The sequence below is a fragment of the Alosa sapidissima genome, chromosome 1 (genome assembly GCF_018492685.1).
Source record: "Alosa sapidissima isolate fAloSap1 chromosome 1, fAloSap1.pri, whole genome shotgun sequence".
NCBI lineage: Eukaryota > Metazoa > Chordata > Actinopteri > Clupeiformes > Clupeidae > Alosa > Alosa sapidissima.
Genome location: NC_055957.1, coordinates 53832300 through 53852228, shown reverse-complemented (window position 1 = coordinate 53852228; position 19929 = coordinate 53832300). Strand labels below are relative to the sequence as shown.

The window sequence follows — 19929 nt, the reverse complement described above, 5'->3', positions numbered from 1 at the left end:
TTTAGCCAAAGCGACTAACAACATGTTAAACAGTTCTCAACAATTTTAGGACAATTAAAAAAAAAAAAAAAACGGTAGAGTACAGTAAGAATAAGTGCATCAGTGGAAAGGACAGATAGAGCTGTGTGTCGTCTGCATAGCAGTGGTATGAGAAGCCATGCGAACGGATAACCTGTCCCAAGGAGGTGGTGTAGATAGTGTGGTGACTTTATCTAGACATGATAATAATAATACTTGTGTGTGTACGGGTCTATTAAGGAGACCTTCCATTTAATATGAAAACATTGTTTGTGCAGCTGTTGTGCAACATTTACTGGAAGTCATGAGACTGGACGGTCAAAGGCTAAGAGTGGAAGTAAACAAGACAGGGCCTGGGAGAGAAAGGTGCTTACCAGAAGGGCATAAATAGAAGGGGATAGCAGAAAGGGAGAAGCAGGGACTTCCAGAGAGAGGAAGTGAAACCAAAGTTGAAGTGACACATAGAACCAAATCAAAACGTACCCTGCCTGGCAACAGATTACACATAGAACCTGGACACATGTATTCTGCCTAGCAACACACATTTTTTAATGTTTATATGAGGAGGAGTTTCCACCAATATCTCGAGTCCCAAAACGCTCTGATTGGCTAAAAGGGGCCTGGTGACGTTCCTGGGGATAGGAACGCCTCTCAGGCCCCCGAGAGTATAAAGGAGAGAGCTCAGGCACATTCAAATCAGATCTCATCGGGGTAGCAGCTGCCACTCACCACTCTATTGCCTGACGGTCCAGTCCTGACGCTGTTTGGATTGTATTATCACTGCAATACGGTGAATAAAGGATCAACAGTCTCCAGCTTCTCTCGTCTTGGTGTTCTCCTTCGGGTCTTTGACATCAGAGTGCTAGTTGGATTGGAGGTTTTGGGAAGTGGATGATTTCCACGACAGATCTGGAGGTTCCTACCGAGATTTGAAAGGATTCAACAAGGGAAGCAGTTCCGTCCCGGGTGAAGCAGACTTCTCCAGTGCAGCTCTCCGGGCCCAAAAAAGGTAAGCACTTTTGCTTATTATTAGGGAGAGCTGTACTGTGGGAGTCGGTGGGTAGGCCGGGAAGGGGTGCTAACCTGAATCCTCAAAAGGATAGTGGAGACACAAGACAGAGATTGGGTTGTACTGTTGGTCTTAAAAAGCGTTTTGTAGTTTTGTGAACCGGTTAAAAGTAGTTTTCAAGGAGAAAACTGAGTCAAATGGCCATGTAATAATTTCCAAGGAGGAAATCTAGTTTTCAAGGAGAAAGCTAAAATAGTGTTTTAATTTCCAAGGAGGAAATCTAGTTTTCAAGGAGAAAACTAAAATAGTATTTTGTGTAAAGGGAGCACGGGCTGCCCTAAAATATATGTGTGTTTCAGAGAAAAAGAACGGGTTAATAGGTAAAAACTGCAATATTAGCTGTAAGTTGAACGTGTGAAACTGTCCTGAGCAAAGGGTGATGAACAAAATATATTTTATTATAATCTGCTGTTGTTTCTGTAAAAACTAAGTGTGCGCCGTTGTGTTTTCTTTTGGCCGCCTGGGCATGGGCCCACAATAGATGCAAGACAAGCGCACATACAAATTTGAGGTAGAGGAGTTCGGCGAGGGAAGGAGGATCGCCACGCTAACAGACGGACGTCAAACTCACATAATAGAAGTTGCGGCTGCAATATTCATAAGAAGGTTGCACAGCAACCATAGCCTGAACATAAGGAGATTGTTGCAGTTGTTGGAGGTTTTTGCAGATGCCCCCCCCGAGCCCCCTGTTAGAGTAACGGTGCCCAAGCTTAGGATTGTGAGAGACCATAGGCCAGAGACCCTAGGAAAAGTCCTCTACCGCTTTGAAATTTCTGATGATTCAGGTGAGGAAGAACCAGACACAGACTCCCCAGAAGAGTTCACTCCAAACAGTAGTGTGAGAGAGGAAGAGGCAGACATTGAGCCAGGGGAAGTAAGTGCCCCACCAGAGACAGGATACAGCAGCCTAGGGTCAGAGGAAGAGGGGCGCCAGGAGTCAGGTCAAGGGGGTCTAGTGAGAGCTCCAACTCCCTATCCAGGCAACACCGTATCCCACCAGCTGATTCGCAGCCCATTCCGTGTAGTTAACAGCCCAGCCACCCCCCGATATAGCTCACCGCCCTCTACAAGTTATAGCCCAACCAACCCCCGGTCCAACTCAAGCTACAGTCCGACTGTGCCCCAGCAGGAGGAGGTTCACGGCCCGACTGAGCCCCAGCCAGTGCGGGATATAGAGCAGGTGCTGAAAGAGATAGTTGGCCGAGATAGAGGAAGGCTGGCCGATTTTATGAGAGAGTCTTTATCAGTATCAGTGTTCTGGAACAAGGAAGGGAGCACTAGGGATAAATATTCAGTTCATGTTGACCACCTTGACAAATACGGAGGAACCCACTCAAGACTAGGCACCAGCGTAGCACCATTGGCACTGCAGACAGTAATAGAGCAGGTGGGAAAGTTTGTGGGGGTGAATACAAGGCCAGTGGTTGACCAGCTCTTTGCCCCACCTGAGGGAAGGAAGCGCAAGTTTGAGAGGGATTCCCCAGCTGCTAGGAGGAGAGGGACAGATAGAGAATATAGATAGAAAGCTAGTGAAAGGGGAGGCACTACTGCAGGGCCTCTATAACAACTGCTTGAACTGAATAAACCCCACAGTAACGGCTTAGCAAAAACTTGTAATCCACTAACTTTGCTTAAATTGAAAGTGTTGTACCTGCTTCAATAAAATAAAGAGAAAATAAAGCCAATAAATGTACTTTGTAAAAGCAAAATAAAAGGTTAAAAGATAATTTTGAGTGAAGAAGTATTATTGAAAAGAAAAGATAAGGACTCAAAGCCCCCACTGATACAATAACGTTGGTAAAATAGGAAGGATAGGTATAATATTGAGATAAAAGCGGGGACTAGAGGGAATAAGTAGAGTAACGCCCACAAATAGCGAATGAACTTAGAAAGTAAGTGGCATATCACTTTCATTCGGCTACAGGACAATAAGTGGTGCATATTTACAAGAAACCGAGAGGGTCTCGTGAACGGAGCATATCGGTGCCACAGTTACGCAGAGCTACTAGAAAAAATAGAATATCTGATAGGGAAAGCTTACCCGTTAGAGTTAGGAACACCTATGGACACAAGGAGCGACGATAGCGATACATCGGATTAACAAAGCACAGAAGCCTATTAAGCAGGTCCAGGAGAAACGTTGAAAGTATATGGAACAGGGACAGCAGAACGTGCTCTGGGCCATAGATATCGTTGAATACGACGAACACGACTGGGAGACAAGCGTCAGAGACGGAGAGGGCCGAGAATACGTAGGATACGTGGGAAAGGTCCCCTTTGAGTGCAAATTCCCGTATAGGTGCAAATATCGAGACGACATAGACCTAAAAGCAACGCTTTCGTTGTTGAGTAAACTAACCCCTAATAGCCTGCCAGTGAGGAAACAGGAGGAACCACAGCCCCAAGCAGCCGGAAGTAAAGGAGAGGCTACATCGGGTGACCTGAAGATAAAAGAGAAGTGGACAATAAGAATCTCCGAGCACGGGAGTGACGGGTGGAGCGTAAGCGCAGTGAACGATAGAGGAAAAGCATTTGAAGAAAGGAGAGGCAAACTGAATACTGTCTTCAAGGAGTGGGGCGACGTGCGGAACTCTATACTATACTTGGTGAGCGACCTACGACTGGACTGGGAGGAAAAAGACCAGAACAGATACAGAAGGGAGAGGAAAAGACAATACGAAAAGGATTATCGCATGTTCTGCACTGACCGAGAGGACATAAACGAACTAGACTACGGCAGAGATCCCCATTCCACCGAAGACAACGACCTCTAAGGAAAAAATGGCAACCAGAGTAATGACACCTCTGGAGGAAGTAGTAAGGGAGAATGCCATTGCTGAAAAGGACGTAAAGAACATCAACCACAAATGGTTCCTAAGATACAAAGGAGACCACACAGCATGGCCAAAAGAAGGGTCACTCAACCCGACAATAATTGCTCAAATGAGGGAGAAAATCATGAACTACAAGGGTTATGACAAAGGCACACGGAGGCAGGAAAAAAGAGAGAAGGAATTGAAAACTCTGGAGGCCTTCGCTAAGATATCGGAGAGAAAGAGAAGGCAAAGGGCGGACCAGAATGACACGCCGCCTGAAACGCCCACCACAGAGAAGTGCCCCCAATCACAGCCCACAGAGAAAGGGCTGGACGCCCCGACCCAAGCAGCAGAGCCAGGAGCTCCGCCCATGGAGGAGCTGCGTCCTCCCCCATACAGGGAAAAGGACAAACTGTACCCGGAGGTGCCGCGAGAAGAGGACAACGTGCGGGAAATAATCCGGCGCCTGGAAGAGAGGGACCCACGGACCCTGGCAATACAAGCACCGGGATATGGGTCACAGGCCCCAACGGTGCACCTGGCAGTACAGGCCCCACTAATGGTGAAGGGGATCACCCTGGAAGGGACCTGCGCGGAGGTGCTGAAAGAAGTAAAGAGAATAAGGTGGGAACAGGCCAACCCCCAGCCGAGACCATCAACATCCCAACCGGCGTCCGCACAGTCACCGCCACCATCATCCCCCACCAGGGAAACGCTCCCAGAACATCTTCTGGGAAGAACAGAGCCGGGTGAAGGAAAGGCGTGGGATGAAGAAGAAGAAACTGCAAGGGAATTGGAGGAGCGGGTGGTGAGTGACTTCCACACAAGCATAAGAGGTCACCGGGAAACAGACGGATCTCCAGTGACCAGCCCCCAAGAGCTCCGTTGGGAGGGCCAGAAGACGCGTGCAGGTGATCCAGAAGCTGGAGGAAGCGGACCCATACGCCTTCCAGGCCAAAGGAAGGAGCAAGCCCCTGAGGAGGGAGAAGAGGAAGAGAGACAATGGTATGCGAAGCTGTGGGACCACCTGGAGACAGTCATGAGAAAGTGGGTAAAGGCCACAGGGGAGGAAGAGAGAGAAGCCCGAGATAGAGAGGCCCTGAAAACCCTGGCCTGGGTGAGGTCACAGATGGACCAGGAACCGGTGAAGGAGGGGTGCAGAGAGTCATGGCGGAAGCTCGAGGAATACACCCAGATGTGCTGGAGGAAAGTGGAAGAAGCCATTAGGCAAGCGGAAGAGAGATACCGAAACAAAAGAAGAGAGGAACAGAGGGTTGAAGAACGGTATGAGGAAAAAATGGAGAGAATGGAAAAGGGTCTGAAGGAGTTGAAAGCCGCCAGAAAGATCGGATCACAGGAGGTAGAACTGGCCGGGGAGATTATGGAGGAATTAACAGAGATGGAGAAGTGGGGAGACAAGGGGACAGGCCCAGGAAGCACGCCAGAGCATGCCAAGTACAAAAGGGCTTGCAGGAACTGCGGCGAGAGCCTGAAAAGAGAAATGAAAGAAGTCCTGAAAAAGATGGAGGCCATGGGAGCGCAAGAGGAGAGAGAAGGAAGGCTCAGAGAGGAAGAGATGAAGAAGAGCGAGGAGCTGAGAAGGAAACAGGAGAGTGGAAAAAGGGAAAGCCGTCGAGAATCCAGACGAGAGTCCTCCGATAGGGGAAGGGCCCGCCGACTGACCTTCGAACTGACCTGCGGTCCAACCACGATAGTGGAAGAAGAGGAGGAAAATACGGACGGAGCAGACAGCCAGGCTGGCTCGGGAGAGGACTATGAGTCAGCGGAAGAAGAGGAGGTAGGACTGGAAGTCGTGGAGCAGTTCCTCGCAGAGCAAACTCAGAGAGAACTGCCACAGGGTCCGAGGGGAGCGGGCCCCTCAGTGTGTCTCGGCTGCGGAAGAACGTTCAAAGGAGAAAGGGGTGTGAAGGCCCACCAGCGACAGACAGAGGAATGTAGAGAGCGGGCCGGAATACTCCCAGTGATGATCCCACCCAGTGTGCTCGCCACAGGACTGTTTGGAATCAGCAGGGTGAAGAAAGGAGTGGAGAAAGGCCTGGACGAGATCAGAAAAGGAGTGCGAAAGGGGCTCAACGAGATTGAAGGGGGAGTCAAGAAAGGCCTAAAGGAAAACAAGAAGGAGCTGGAGAAACTGGAAAAGGAGGGAAAGAAAGAAAGAGAGAGGGCACGGAAAGAAAAAGAAAGAAAAGAAGCCATCCCAGAGGAATCGGATGGGGAAGAGACGGTTGTGATGGCACCATTAATAACAAAAAACCAAACGGCCCACTACCAGCCATGGACCCACTCAGATGTGAATGGCCTCATTTCACGGCTCCCTGTTCTGCATGAGGGAGCGGGCAGATGGATAAGTCGGCTAGAGTCAGAGACTCAAGGCCGAAACCTGGCCGTGGGAGATATAAAATATCTGCTCGGCCTGATATTGGGAAAGGCTGACACAGAGGCTGTACTGGAGAGAGAAAACCTAGGGCGGTTGATGGAGGCCAGCAGAGACGCCCTGTGTTTTGATAGCGTCCGGAACGACGTGTGGAAGGCCCTAAGGGCAGCTTACCCCAACCACTACAGCCCCTCAGCCGTCTGGATAGAGAAACTCAAGGACAGCGATAACCCCGCAGCCTTCGTGGAAAGGGCAGCGCAGGAATGGACGATAAGGATGGAACAAAGACCAGAAGACTCAGGTCCCCTCACCATGCAGTTCAGAAGAGCGGTTATGGACGCACTGCCAAAAGAAGTCAGGACGCAGCTGGAAAGCGACTGGCGCCTGGCAGCCATGCCAAAAGAAGAATTTAGACTGGCAGTGGTACACCACGTAACTCTGTACAGACAAGGGAAAGACAAGGAGGAGCAGCAGGAGAAGGAAGCGATAAGGAAGCTGACCCATGTGCAGCTCCAGGAGGCAAAGGGGGCAAAGAGGGCAGTTACCCAAGCTCCGGTAATGCCTGCTACAGCCCCTACCACACAGCCACAACCACCGGTAGTACAGCAACCAGTAATGCAGCAACCTATAGTGCAACAACCAGTAATGATGCAGCCGCAACCTATGCAGCCCATGATGCAAACATGGCAACAAGCGCCATATGGACCCCCACAACAACAGCAACAGAGACAACAATGGTACCAGCCAAGAGGCAGAGGAGGATTCCGCCAGGGAAGAGGAGGACAAGGCAGAGGAGGCTATGGAAGAGGACAATACCAAGGCCAGCCGAGCCAAGGAAACAGCATCCAATGTTGGGTGTGTGGAGGAACGGGACACATCTCCAGGGATTGCCCGACAAAGACCGGAGGCCAGAACAACCAAGGAGGACAGGCAAATCAAGGACAAGTGCAAGGAGGGAACTATGCTCCCCAACAAGGGAGAGCCCCACAGCAAATGCAAGCACCCTCTGGCCCAGTCTCCCCTTACGGGGGAAGCTGGAATTGACGAGGCCCAGAAAACCCAGGGGAGGGTCAGTTCCCCGCCCTGACAAGGGGAGCTGACGCAGAACCAATGCTGCAGGTTCTAATCGAGGGCATGGAAGTCAAATGTTTAGTGGATACAGGGGCAACATATACTTGTCTTCACCCAAAAGATGCCCAACACCTCCCCAGATCTTCAGGAAAGTTCATGAAGACAGTGGGTTTCTCGGGAAAAACGCAGCTAATTCCAATGACGGCTCCAGTATCGATCCAAATAGAAGACAAGGAAATCAGGATACCAGTCTTAATAGCAGAGCACACGCCCGTCAACCTATTGGGACGGGACGCACTGTGCAACCTAAGACTCCAAATTGAGTGTTCCCCAACAGGAGTACAAATAACAGGGCTGGCAACCCAAATGGCCCTAAGGATAAGTGCCCCGACTCCAACTGAAACTCACCAGGTCTACTGGATTGGACAATTGGAGCCAAGCGTAGAGCGAGTAGTCTACAACGAGTATGCTTTCCAAATAAACAGCCTTCATGCTCGGCTAAGGACGCCAAGATGCCCTTTTCATTGTACGATAAAATTCGACCAAACGCCAAGCAAGGAAAGAGAGGAAAGATGGCATAGGGACGTGAGTAAGTGGGGACGCATCCCACTCGACATACACGCACTGGTGGTGGCCAAGGAAGGAGTGGCCGCTGAGGTGAAATTTGCGAAAGGATGGGATCTAGGCTTGATCTTCGACATGCCCGGAACAAGGCCGCACATTACTCTAAGGGTGGCCAGAGGTCACAGAGCAAGAGAGATGGGCCCAGTGATGCTCAAGGCCCTGTGCGTCAAGTGGAGGGACACAGGAAATGATCGACTCCAAACGGCTATCAGTAAAGGAGGAGAGCCAATGTTCAGGATAAAAATGGACAACCAAGTCACCGTGTGGGGAGTCCCACAGATAATCGAAATCATGGACACAGAACCGCAGGAGAGAGAGGAGATACCCTATGTTGAAGGATGTCCATATGGGAATCAATTTTGCCTCTACCGCCTGTTCCCAGGAGCGGGGCGCCGATGCTGGGACAAAACGAGACATGTACCGTTCAGCAAAGAAGACGCGGAATGGAGCATGTACATGCGACATCTGTCATGGTGCCCAAAGAAAAGGGAAGCACAACCAGCAGTATACCTCCCGGAGGAGGTTCATGACATACCCTACGTCAAAGGGTGCCCCTATGGCAACCCATACTGCATGTATGGCCTGCTGGGAGGAGCAGGATATCGATGCTGGGATAAGGAGAACCATGTGCCCATCAACAAGTCCGACCTAGAATGGGAGGAATATAAGAAGTACTACCTAGACGGTGAGGCGGACAAGAAGACAGGGAGGCCGGGACCGACCCCCTGGAAAATAATGATGCTGCAGGAGGCGACAGAAACAGACGCCGAACGGACGGAGAGAATATTGAGAAAAGTGCCGCCTGTGGTATGGTCGCAAGGAGATGGTGACATAGGGCTGGTCAAGTCAGCAAGCCCTGTGGAGTTCAGACTGAAACCAGGAGCGACGCTGCCTTTCCAGCCGCAGTACCCCATTTCAGCAGAAGCAGCTGAAGGGATAAGAGGGACAATTGAAGACCTCCTGGGAGCAGGAGTCTTAGAGGAAGTCCCAAGTGCAAGGTGCAACACACCCATATTTCCCGTGCTGAAGGCGGATGGAGTGCGATGGAGAATGGTCCAGGACCTCAGACCCGTCAACGAGCGCATTGAGGACTATCCGGCGGACGTCCCACATGCTAACGTACTAATGACCAACATCCCGGCAAGTGCAACAACGTTCTCCGCCATTGATCTGGTTCAGGCATTTTTCACAATACGGGTGGCCCCCGCAAGTAGGGAATTTTTCGCATTCAAATATCAGGGCAAGACGTTCCAGTACACGAGGCTCCCACAAGGATTTAAGCACTCACCGCACATCTTCAACCAAGCCCTCAAGGAGGACTTAAAGCACATCACATGCCAAAGCACGATTCTGCAGTATGTTGACGACGTCTTGGTATGCTCACCGGACCAGGAAACGTGTGAAAGGGATACGGCCCACGTGCTGACCGTTCTGGCCGAAGGGGGGTACAAAGCATCAAGGAAAAAGCTACAATTTGCACAGCCCCAGGTGATCTACTTAGGTCGCCGGATCTCACATGGGCACAAGGGCATCGCCCCGGAACACATTGAGGCAATTGCCAAGGCACCGAAGCCAAACACGGTGAAGCAAATGATGTCGTTCATTGGACTCATAGGTTTCAGCAGCGACTGGGTGGAGTGCTATGAACAAAAAATAGCCCCACTACGAGCCATGATCGTGCAGGCTGGAACCAGCCACCTGAGGAATCGTCTCACATGGACAGTGGACGGAAACGAGGCGTTTGAACGCATCAAAGGAGAGCTACAGCAAGCACCGGCACTTGCACTGCCGGATTACGGAAGACCCTTCTATCTGTACGTATCGGTCAGGAAGGAAGCAGGAAAAGACGCGTACATGACCGCAATTATGGCACAAACACAGTGCCATGGACGCGGCAAACAAGCCATTGCCTACTACAGCTCAAAACTGGATGCGGTGGCCCAGGGCTACCCCCCATGCTTCCAGGGTCTTGAAGCCGTATATTCGGCTTACGTCAAAGCCTCTAACATCACCATGGGATGGCCAGTGGTGATACACACCAGTCACGCAATAGCACAGTTGGTGGAACAAGGAAAATTCTGTGTGACGCCTCAGAGGCAATTGAGGTACTACAATCTGTCACTCTGCCCAGATGTCACCATAAAGGCATGTGACACGGCAGGAAACCCGGCGGATCTCATCCCGCTTGAATATGAGGGCGAGCCACATGACTGCGTGGCTGATTCAATCGCCTTCTCAAAACTGAGGGAAGACCTGCAGAGCGAGCCATTAGGACAGGGAATCACCTACTTTGTGGACGGCTCTAGCCATAACTATGACAACAAGACACATGCAGGATTCAGCGTAGTGCAAATGACAGGTCCAGAAACATTTGCGACAATCATGAGTGAGCCATGCACACAACCATGTTCAGCGCAACTAGCTGAATTAAAGGCGCTGACAGCAGCGTGCTCCCTAGCAGAGGGAAAGGATGCAACCGTACACACGGATAGCGCCTATGCCCACAACGTCTGCCATGTGCACGGCGCTCAGTGGAAACAGAGAGGGTTCAAGAAATCGGATGGGAACCCCATCCAGCATCTGGAGCAGATTCAGTTGTTGTTAGCAGCGATGATGCGTCCAAAGACACTGGCAATATGCAAATGCAAAGCACATTGTAAGGGACAGGACTACATTACTCTAGGGAATGCACAGGCAGATGAGGCAGCAAAGGAAGCGGCGTTGGAGGCTAGAAGGTCAAATGCCGCCCCTAAATCTCCACAGGATAACGAACCACATAAAATACTGCTCAACAGGACGGGGCACAGCGTGCCCTGCCCTACAAAATGCCCCTACCCTTACAACACATGTATGTGGTGCTCCCAATGGTGCGATGACGACCACAAGCACCAGGTAGATCCCGTCTGTTGCGCGCTATGCCAGAGGGCCAGTTGCCCCGAGTGCGGGGACAAGCCCTGTGAGGCCAGGTACTCGCCAGGCGTAATTGATCGTTTTTTTACGGCAACCGACACAGTGATACAAGCCCCAGTGGTTCGAACCTTGCCTGACGGACGAACGCTTAGAATTGTGGATCCCATGCTCACGCTTAGCGCTATCAAAGACGCACAGAGTGAGGCACCGCGTGCCGAAACACTGCTGTGGGAGGAAAGGGGTGCGTCGAAGGGCAGAAATGGGGTGTGGAGGAGTCATGATGGAAGGGTGGTGGCCCCAAGTAGACTCCTTGATCTCCTCATTCATGATGCGCATGATGTGGATCATTGCGCAAGGGGGGAGGTCAAGCGGCAGATACTTGACAAGGGGTTCTGGGCCCCATACCTTCAAGACCGCATCAATTACGTGCTAAGAAATTGCCACACCTGTGCCACGCACAATTACAGAAACAACATAACAATAGGCATAGGACCACGGCCCCTGGGACACGTGCCACTCCCAGAGGGACCGTTCAAACACCTGGTAATGGACTACATCGACATGGGTCGAACGGTAAACGCGTACAAACACGTGCTGGTGATAATATGCCGCTACTCACGATGGGTAGAAGCCTGCCCAAGCCGAGGGCAGGACGAGAAAACGGTGATTCGATTCCTAGCAAGGGAAGTGATACCCAGGTTTGGGATCCCAGAAATAATCAGTAGCGACAATGGCCGAGCGTTTACGGCCAACACGTGGAAAAAGATTGCGCAGGCGCTGTGCATCAAGACTCGGTTTGGTTGTGTTTACCACCCGCAGTCTCAGGGGATGGTTGAAAGGGCGAACGGAACGCTGAAAAATAAGATAGCGAAGATCGTCCAAAGCGCACATGACGATCCAAATCTGCCAAACTTAAATTGGGTTGACGCGCTGCCAATCGCGCTGATGAAAATGCGTTGCGAAAAAAATCGAACCACGCATCTGACCCCGCATGAAATGGTGACGGGGCGGGCAATGCCCACACCACGGTTCAGAGGGGATCAGAGGCCTCCGCTGGAAATTCTAGAACAGGAAGTAAGCAGTTACATTAAACAGCTCTCTCAAGTTCACAGGGCAGTTTTCAACGAGCAGAAGAGAAGAGAAAGAGCTCGGGAGCGGAGGACTGAGCCCGGACCGATCCAAGTGGGAGACTGGGTATACCTGAGGGTGTTTAAGAGATCGTGTCTCGACCCCAGGGCAGAAGGGCCCTACCGAGTGACCCAGGCTACCCCCCGGGCGGTAAGAGTACAAGGATCAGATTTGTGGTATCACCTTAACTCTTGTTACAGGGCGGTGCCACCAGAAGGAGCGAGAGGGTCAGAGGAAGTGGAAGACGATGACGGGGACCAGGGCCCGCCAGGACCCCCACCAGACTCCCCCGGGGAGGATGATGGTGGTGGGGAACAAAGGGGAGGACCAGGTGCGCGTAGGAGTACGAGGCGGAGGATACTGCCGGCTCCTGCTGATGACCCTGGGCGGAATGTACCTAGGGTGCCTGCTGTTTTCCCTCCCCTATCTGTGCCTACAGGTGCTGGCGATGCTGGAGCCGAGCCAGGCTCGAGGATGGGAAGGCGACATCCACCTGAGGTGGGAGCCACTCCCGAATCCCAAGTATCCAGACCTGCCACCGCCTCGACCAGCGGTGATCCACCAGCTGACCCCACAGCCCACTCTCGGGCCGCGACCACACCCGACCTCACGGGGAGTGACGCCGAAGAAACGCCGAGGTCGGAAGAAGAAGCGCCGCCACCGCCACCACCACACCAGCAAGGGAACGACACCATCGACTTTGGGGACTTCTACGCCGACTGGGATTACCCATACCCAGCCGACGCCCCCGCTGACGACCAGACTGGAGCACAGCCATCCGCCGCAGAAATTGCCGAGGCCCTCGACGCGCTCAGGCTACCCGCTGTCCTTACGCCTCCTCCCCGGACACCCCCTCGACAGGGCTCGCAGCTTCCTGCGGAGCCTGTGGAGAGGCCGACGGACCCAGGGGACAGCCACCCAGGGACCAGCCAAGAGACAAGACGAGTACTCCAAGGGATCGGCCTGGACGACTCCCTCGATGCCCACTGGACGGGGGGCTTTGAGGAGGCCATTGATTGGCCTCTCCGGAGATTCCCAGAGGACGACGAAAGCGACGAAGGGGGTACGGACTGCCGCCCCCAATAACGATATGCGAGAGGACGGAGGGGAGCTGCTCGACGACAGTGCCCTAGACACGGACAATATTTTGTACATAGGGGGATCAGGAGATGGGATGCCCACCCCAGAGGTAGAAGCACCAGGAAATAACGAATACATCCCGGTGCTGGACAGTGCAACGACTCAAAGCAAGAATGAGAGCGAAAATGTAAATAGTACAAGCACGCTTCCAGAAAACCTGTCAAAGAACCAGACTGATGGGACTCAGGCCAAAGAAAGAAGAAAGAGATCAACAAGCGCTCTGGAGGCGTGGGAGGACAATTCATGGATGCAATGGGCCAAGTACACAGCAAAGACAGTGAAGCCAGAAGGAGGGTGTTATGTGTGCTCAGCAGTGAGACCCAAGCTGGCCATACTACCAGCGCCAGGAAGTGGAGAAGAGGATGCGGTATACCAAGCGTCGGGAAGGCAATACGAAGAAGACAAGCTGTCTCCTTTTGCATGTCTTGAGCGATTGGGAAGTGAGGAGTTACGTGAGGGGTGGACTGGTATAGGCCCCTTACATGCAGAGCGAATAAAAGGAAAGGAAGCACACAAGATCCAAGAAAATGAGGCAAGATGTAGGAAAGACTACCCAGGCATGGGAGCCAGGGTAGCAAGGAAAACCCACCGCGTTTATGACATACCGGAAGACGTAGAGTTTGAATGCTTTGAAGTACCCCCCACGGAAAACACAGTCAAGGGAGGCACGACGGATGTAGGAGCGTTTGAAGGACGCTGCGCAGCAAAGTGGGTCCACGAATCCAGCAGCTTCTCGTTTCGCCTGGAAGAGAGAAGCGAAAACGGGAAAAGGATTGGAGTCGAAGCAAACATCACGATGTTGAGTGTAAACTGGATGTACGGACGGGATATTCCGCTGGCAGACTTATGGTGGGCCTGTGGAAGACGATGGGGACTGCGAAACACCCTTCCGAAATACTGGAGGGGAAAGTGTGCCAGGGTCACCCTGGCCCAGCAAACCTACATAGTCCCCTGGTCAGAATGCGACTCAACATTGAACTCGACCGGCCCAGGGCGCAACCAGCAGACACCCGTAGAAGGGAACCTGAGGAGAAGTCGGAGGGACGCCGACGATGGAGTATATATGGACGTATTCGGACAGCCCCACAACGTCCCGGGACAGTTCAAAGCACGGGACGAGGTACTCGCCGGGTTTGAAGCCGCCATCCCCTTCTACGGAGCATCCGTAGGCGTCGCCAAGAATGTTCAATGGATCAACTACATCCACTACAACGCCCTACGGTTCATGAATGCCACTATGGATGCGTTCAACGCGTTTGATAGGAGGCTGAACGCCACCACAAAAATGGCAATGGAAACCAGGATAGCAGTGGACTGGATACTGGCAAAGGAAGGTGGAGTGTGCGCAATCGTCGGAACAGACTCGTGTTGTACGTACGTCCCAGGTAAGGACGAGAACATGGATGACTTCACAAACGCGATGAACAGGCTCAAGGCCGTCAACAAGGAGGCCCACGAGAGCTCTGGATTGACACCGACATTTGCTGGAACCCTGGATATTTTTGCCCCCGTAACCCAGTGGCTAACGGACACCTTTGGGTCATGGGGGGGTAAGATTGTGGCATTTCTGGGAAAGTTATTGTTTGGAGCAGCCTTAGTGGTAGGAATGTTTTGCTGTATTACTCAATGTTGTGGTAAGGTTTGCTCCAAAGTGGTCGCTAGACAACTAGTGGTCCAAAATGTAAGGATGCCCTGGGACGAGGAGGATGCAAGTGAAAGGGTCCTTTTAGTACAAACTAGTGTGGGACGAATAATGGAAAACGAATTCAACGAGGGTTATATAATGGAAAGCGACTTCCTCGCCCGGATGCTGGAGCAGGAGCGGAAGCAGGGGCAGGAGTTTCCTCCCCCGGAGTTCCCTCTCCCGGATATGTACGAGTAGGGGTGGGGTCCTGCGAGTCGCCCACCTCTACACATACACTGACGCGCACTCACATACACAACACTGACAGGTAATTCACAAGGCACGTGACTGCACGCCCAGGTGACAGAGTCAAGGGATACTAGAGTCAAGGGGTATTATGGGCTGTGACCTGATACGAATGAGTCGCCTTAAGTGATCTTGATTCAATTTTATATCTTAGTGCTTCGCTATACATAAACGGTAACTTAGGTTTTATGGAGGTGTAGCCCTCCACTGCAAGACCATCCAAACCTGGATAGACGTAACCAAAGCTTGCTACTAGAAGTGATCACCTCACCCCAAGTTACCGCACGCCGGACCTGGCCCGCCTAGTGGTGTGGCAGGTGTGTGGCGCGGTCAGCGCTCGAGGACGGGTACGACCCCATTGGCCAGCAGGGGCAACCTAAGGCAGAGCGTGGCGGCCCGTCCCCTCGGTGTAGCGCGCCTGCGGCCGGTGTGCTCACCCATTCTCACGCTAGTGTGAATGCCCGGAGGACTCCGGAGGAGAAAGGGGATGACGATGCGAGTAACAAAGGGGGGTGTAGGGTGACGCATAGAGGCCGGAAAGGGGCCATATATACCATTTACTACTAAGAGGAGCCAGCAGGGGAGGGGCAAGTGACGAATAGGATCATGAAGTTGTTATGTAATTCCGATTTGGCACCGATGGCCGTTGCATGAAATTTCTTTTATGCTCAAAGTGACTAGCACATTAGCCGCTTTGGGGACAAATCCGTCTCGGGTCCTAGCCATATGTTCGTAACAAGGAATTGGTCGTTCACTTGCTCCAGACGCCCGGGGCTCTTGATTTACTATTTACTCACATATATAAGGTCTGCAGGACCCAGGCGCCCGAGTAGGGTATAGATGAGTGACGAATCAGGCCGCACCAATGCCCTGCATTGAGTGCCATGAAGCACGGGGTTTTTACCTAACCTCGTGTGCTTAAGGCGACTGGTTGAACTATATGAGGTTTCAGGCCACTTTTGGGACATATCCGTTTCGGGTTCCAGCCATTTGTGTTATTCCATAGATGGGGAGGTTTCACAGCGCGTTCTTAAAAAACGAGCAATTGGTCTTTCTGTCACTTGATCTGGGCGTTCAGGGCTTGCTTACCGATGTTATTCACTCTCGTATGGGCAGCAATGCCAACACATTTATTACTAGTTCTGACATAAGGTTTAAGTTTTACGTACGCAATAAGGTTTGTAGTAGTAGACACCATTCCCCTGTAACTCGCTCGTGTGCACATAGCCTGAGGTGTCATGACAATATACGGGGTTATGACACACTCCTTTGTTTAAATGATGCTTATGCTGCATAGTGAGGCTAATTTAGCCTCAAAGGGGGGAATATGTGGTGACTTTATCTAGACATGATAATAATAATACTTGTGTGTGTACGGGTCTATTAAGGAGACCTTCCATTTAATATGAAAACATTGTTTGTGCAGCTGTTGTGCAACATTTACTGGAAGTCATGAGACTGGACGGTCAAAGGCTAAGAGTGGAAGTAAACAAGACAGGGCCTGGGAGAGAAAGGTGCTTACCAGAAGGGCATAAATAGAAGGGGATAGCAGAAAGGGAGAAGCAGGGACTTCCAGAGAGAGGAAGTGAAACCAAAGTTGAAGTGACACATAGAACCAAATCAAAACGTACCCTGCCTGGCAACAGATTACACATAGAACCTGGACACATGTATTCTGCCTAGCAACACACATTTTTTAATGTTTATATGAGGAGGAGTTTCCACCAATATCTCGAGTCCCAAAACGCTCTGATTGGCTAAAAGGGGCCTGGTGACGTTCCTGGGGATAGGAACGCCTCTCAGGCCCCCGAGAGTATAAAGGAGAGAGCTCAGGCACATTCAAATCAGATCTCATCGGGGTAGCAGCTGCCACTCACCACTCTATTGCCTGACGGTCCAGTCCTGACGCTGTTTGGATTGTATTATCACTGCAATACGGTGAATAAAGGATCAACAGTCTCCAGCTTCTCTCGTCTTGGTGTTCTCCTTCGGGTCTTTGACATCAGAGTGCTAGTTGGATTGGAGGTTTTGGGAAGTGGATGATTTCCACGACAATAGCAAAGAGAAGGGGGCCCAGCACTGAGCCCTGGGGGACCCCTGTGGTGAGATGGTGAGGTGCAGATAGCTGATCAAGCCATGATACGTTAAACGAGCGTCCTGTGAGGTACGATTCAAACCAGGAGAGAGCAGAACCGGAGATTCCCATGTTAGCGAGAATAGAGAGAAGGATGCGGTGATTAACCGTGTCAAAGGCAGTCGATAAGTCAAGCAGAATGAGTACAGCAGAGTGTCAAGTTCGTCCATAAAGTCGCCTAGTTGGCCTGGCGGGCGGTAGATGACCAGCACATAGAGTTTTGCTGGGGCGATCACTGTGATGGCATGGAATTCGAATGAGACATATTTGTTTGAAGGCAGTAGCGGGGTGAATTTCCATTTGTTGGAGATCAGCAGGCCCGTCCCACCTCCTCGTCCAGATGGGCGAGGGGTGTGGGAGAGGGTAAAGTTAGTGGAGAGTGCAGCCGGGGTGGCAGTGTTCTCTGGTTTGATCCAAGTCTTGAAGTGAGAGCAAGGAGTTCCAACGAAAGGTGGTTGGCATAGCCAGCTATGAAGTCTGTTTTGTTGACTGCGGATTGACATTTCCACAAGCCCATGGAGAAGGAGGTTTCTGTAGGTGAGGGCCGTTTAAGTTGCTGGATGTTAAGCAGATTTCTCCCCCTTTTGGCATGATGCCGTTTTCTGTGATGGTGATAACAGATATGGTGGAATGTCACATTTTTGCCTTTGCCTGTGCTCGGTCAACTTGCACAGGTAAACTTGCTCGTCTTGATCGCGTCCGTCTTAAACGAGGACGGCTCGAAACAAGGGCTGACGCTTCAGCAACAGCCTCTATTGTTATGCTGACAGGAATTGCATGCAGCTGTCCTCGTGTCCTCACTAATGATGAATCAGCGTAGACCGCCCTCTGACGTTAGCACAGCTTAGATTGTTCAAAAGGTTATGTGCAATGCGCATCTCGGCTGGATTTAAGTGGTTTAATTTTAAAAAGTGCAGCAAAAGTGGGATATAGTGCAATTGCTTCCCCAAAACAATTCCTCCATAACTCTGAATTTAATCTTTTTATATGTTGAAAACTTTCAGTGGACTAAACACATAAAAGGTAAGAATGTTATCACAAAGCTAGCTGGTTCGTAATGGCGAAACATATTTTCTGCTAACTTTGTAGGCCTACTTGCAGCAGTGGAGTTTGTTGTTAACATTGTTGGTAACGTAAACGTTTCTTCAGTTAGGAGCAGGACTGTCTTTTTTTTATTTTTATTTTGCATTCATTTTCATTGGCAAAAGCTAGCCTATGCATGACTGAACCTAGATTTAAGGGAACTGCAGCTGTTAGCATCAGCACGGTCATATTAACACAGCAGGGCACACTAGCACGGTGATGAAGGATCGTGTAAAACTCCCATCCCAGAAAGTTTCAAACCAAGCTTGCGCTGATGATGCATGATCACTGATCAAATTGCTATTTTCTGACACGATGCACAGCCATTTCTAGGTGCTCACCTGTCTGAATCTCAAGCTCTTTAGCCTAGCATCTTAATCCTGTTCACAGCACGGTGATTGACAAACGATGACAAAATGCTGTTCATGTTTATGAGTTCATAGCCTGGTTATTTATCGATTATATATCGTTTTATATTTTATTATGATCACTCGCATTACCATGGGGTTACTGAATAGGTAATGCTACAGTTCATTTAGCATGCCCACCATTACACTGGAGATGTTAAAAAACGTTTAAACTTTTTTTATTCTCCCGTGACGATAGGCTAGACTTGGCTACAGGTAATTCGCTCATTAGCTCAGATCAGTGACTACCAGAGGAAACGTGGGGTAGAAAACTCAAACAAGTTAATGTTAGACTAGCTGTGTTAGTTTCTCGTTGCAAAATCAAAATTTCACAGGAGCTCCATGCGCTTTTGTAGGCTACACGCCCTCACGCGGTCTCAAAAATACTGTTTACAGCTTTTCGAGTCACTGTACGAGGTCATTTATTTTATATAGCGATAATTTAGATACACTTATGGGGTGGTTGCAATTGCGTTTTCTAAAGAATCTCCCGTCTTGATTTTGTACAGAAATTAATGTTAAGTGACGCATACGTAAAAGGACGGAAAAGGTCACCTTATATAGCAGGCTAAGATATAAGGTCTTGAATTTAATTTAATATTGTTGTAATGGTAGGATAACTACATAGTTTTACACAATAATTACACTGTGTTATAAATATGCATTTATTTACTGTCAATTACCCAAAATCGTGTGTCTGTCTATCATTGAACAGTAGCCTATTTAATGTATTCTAATCCATCAATCACTTCCGGGAACTATTTGAAGTTTACATGAACCACGTGACCTTAACTAATTTTGAACACCCATTGTCGCAACTCTACCTTTATATGGCTCTGTTTATGACTATTGCATATCTAGGCGTCAAGCTAACACGCTTTGTTTTTTTTTTTTTTAAATCTGCCGCCATTTCCTGGCGTATTTAAATGTCACTAATTACGCCATGAAAAGGTCTGATAAAATGTCCGCTAATGTTATACTAACAATCTATTCAAACAAAATAACTTTTTCAACATGTTTACTTTAATATTTACTACGTTACACATATACACACCACATATTTTCACAAATCTCGAAGGTTAATCCCTCCCCAGCGCCATTTTTAAATATTCATGCGTTCCATATGTCGCCACACATGAATCGCAGCGCCATCTTGAGGACCATCCTGAGACCGGAACGACCGGAAGCACTAGATAACCTACGC

At 50.3% G+C, this 19929-nt stretch overlaps 1 protein-coding gene across 1 annotated transcript; it reads left to right on the top strand.

The window, feature by feature from the left end:
* The first annotated feature begins 836 nt into the window (after positions 1-836).
* LOC121708066 lies at positions 837-2609 on the top strand. The gene is made up of 2 exons (XM_042090965.1): positions 837-1027; positions 1569-2609. Exon 2 carries the CDS (start codon positions 1569-1571, stop codon positions 2607-2609), a length of 1041 nt encoding a protein of 346 aa, XP_041946899.1. The 5' UTR covers positions 837-1027.
* The last annotated feature ends 17320 nt before the right edge of the window (positions 2610-19929 follow it).

Excerpts from the sequence above, each read along its gene's own strand:
- LOC121708066 (XM_042090965.1), top strand. The coding sequence starts at position 1,569 with ATGCAAGACAAGCGCACATACAAATTTGAGGTAGAGGAGTTCGGCGAG.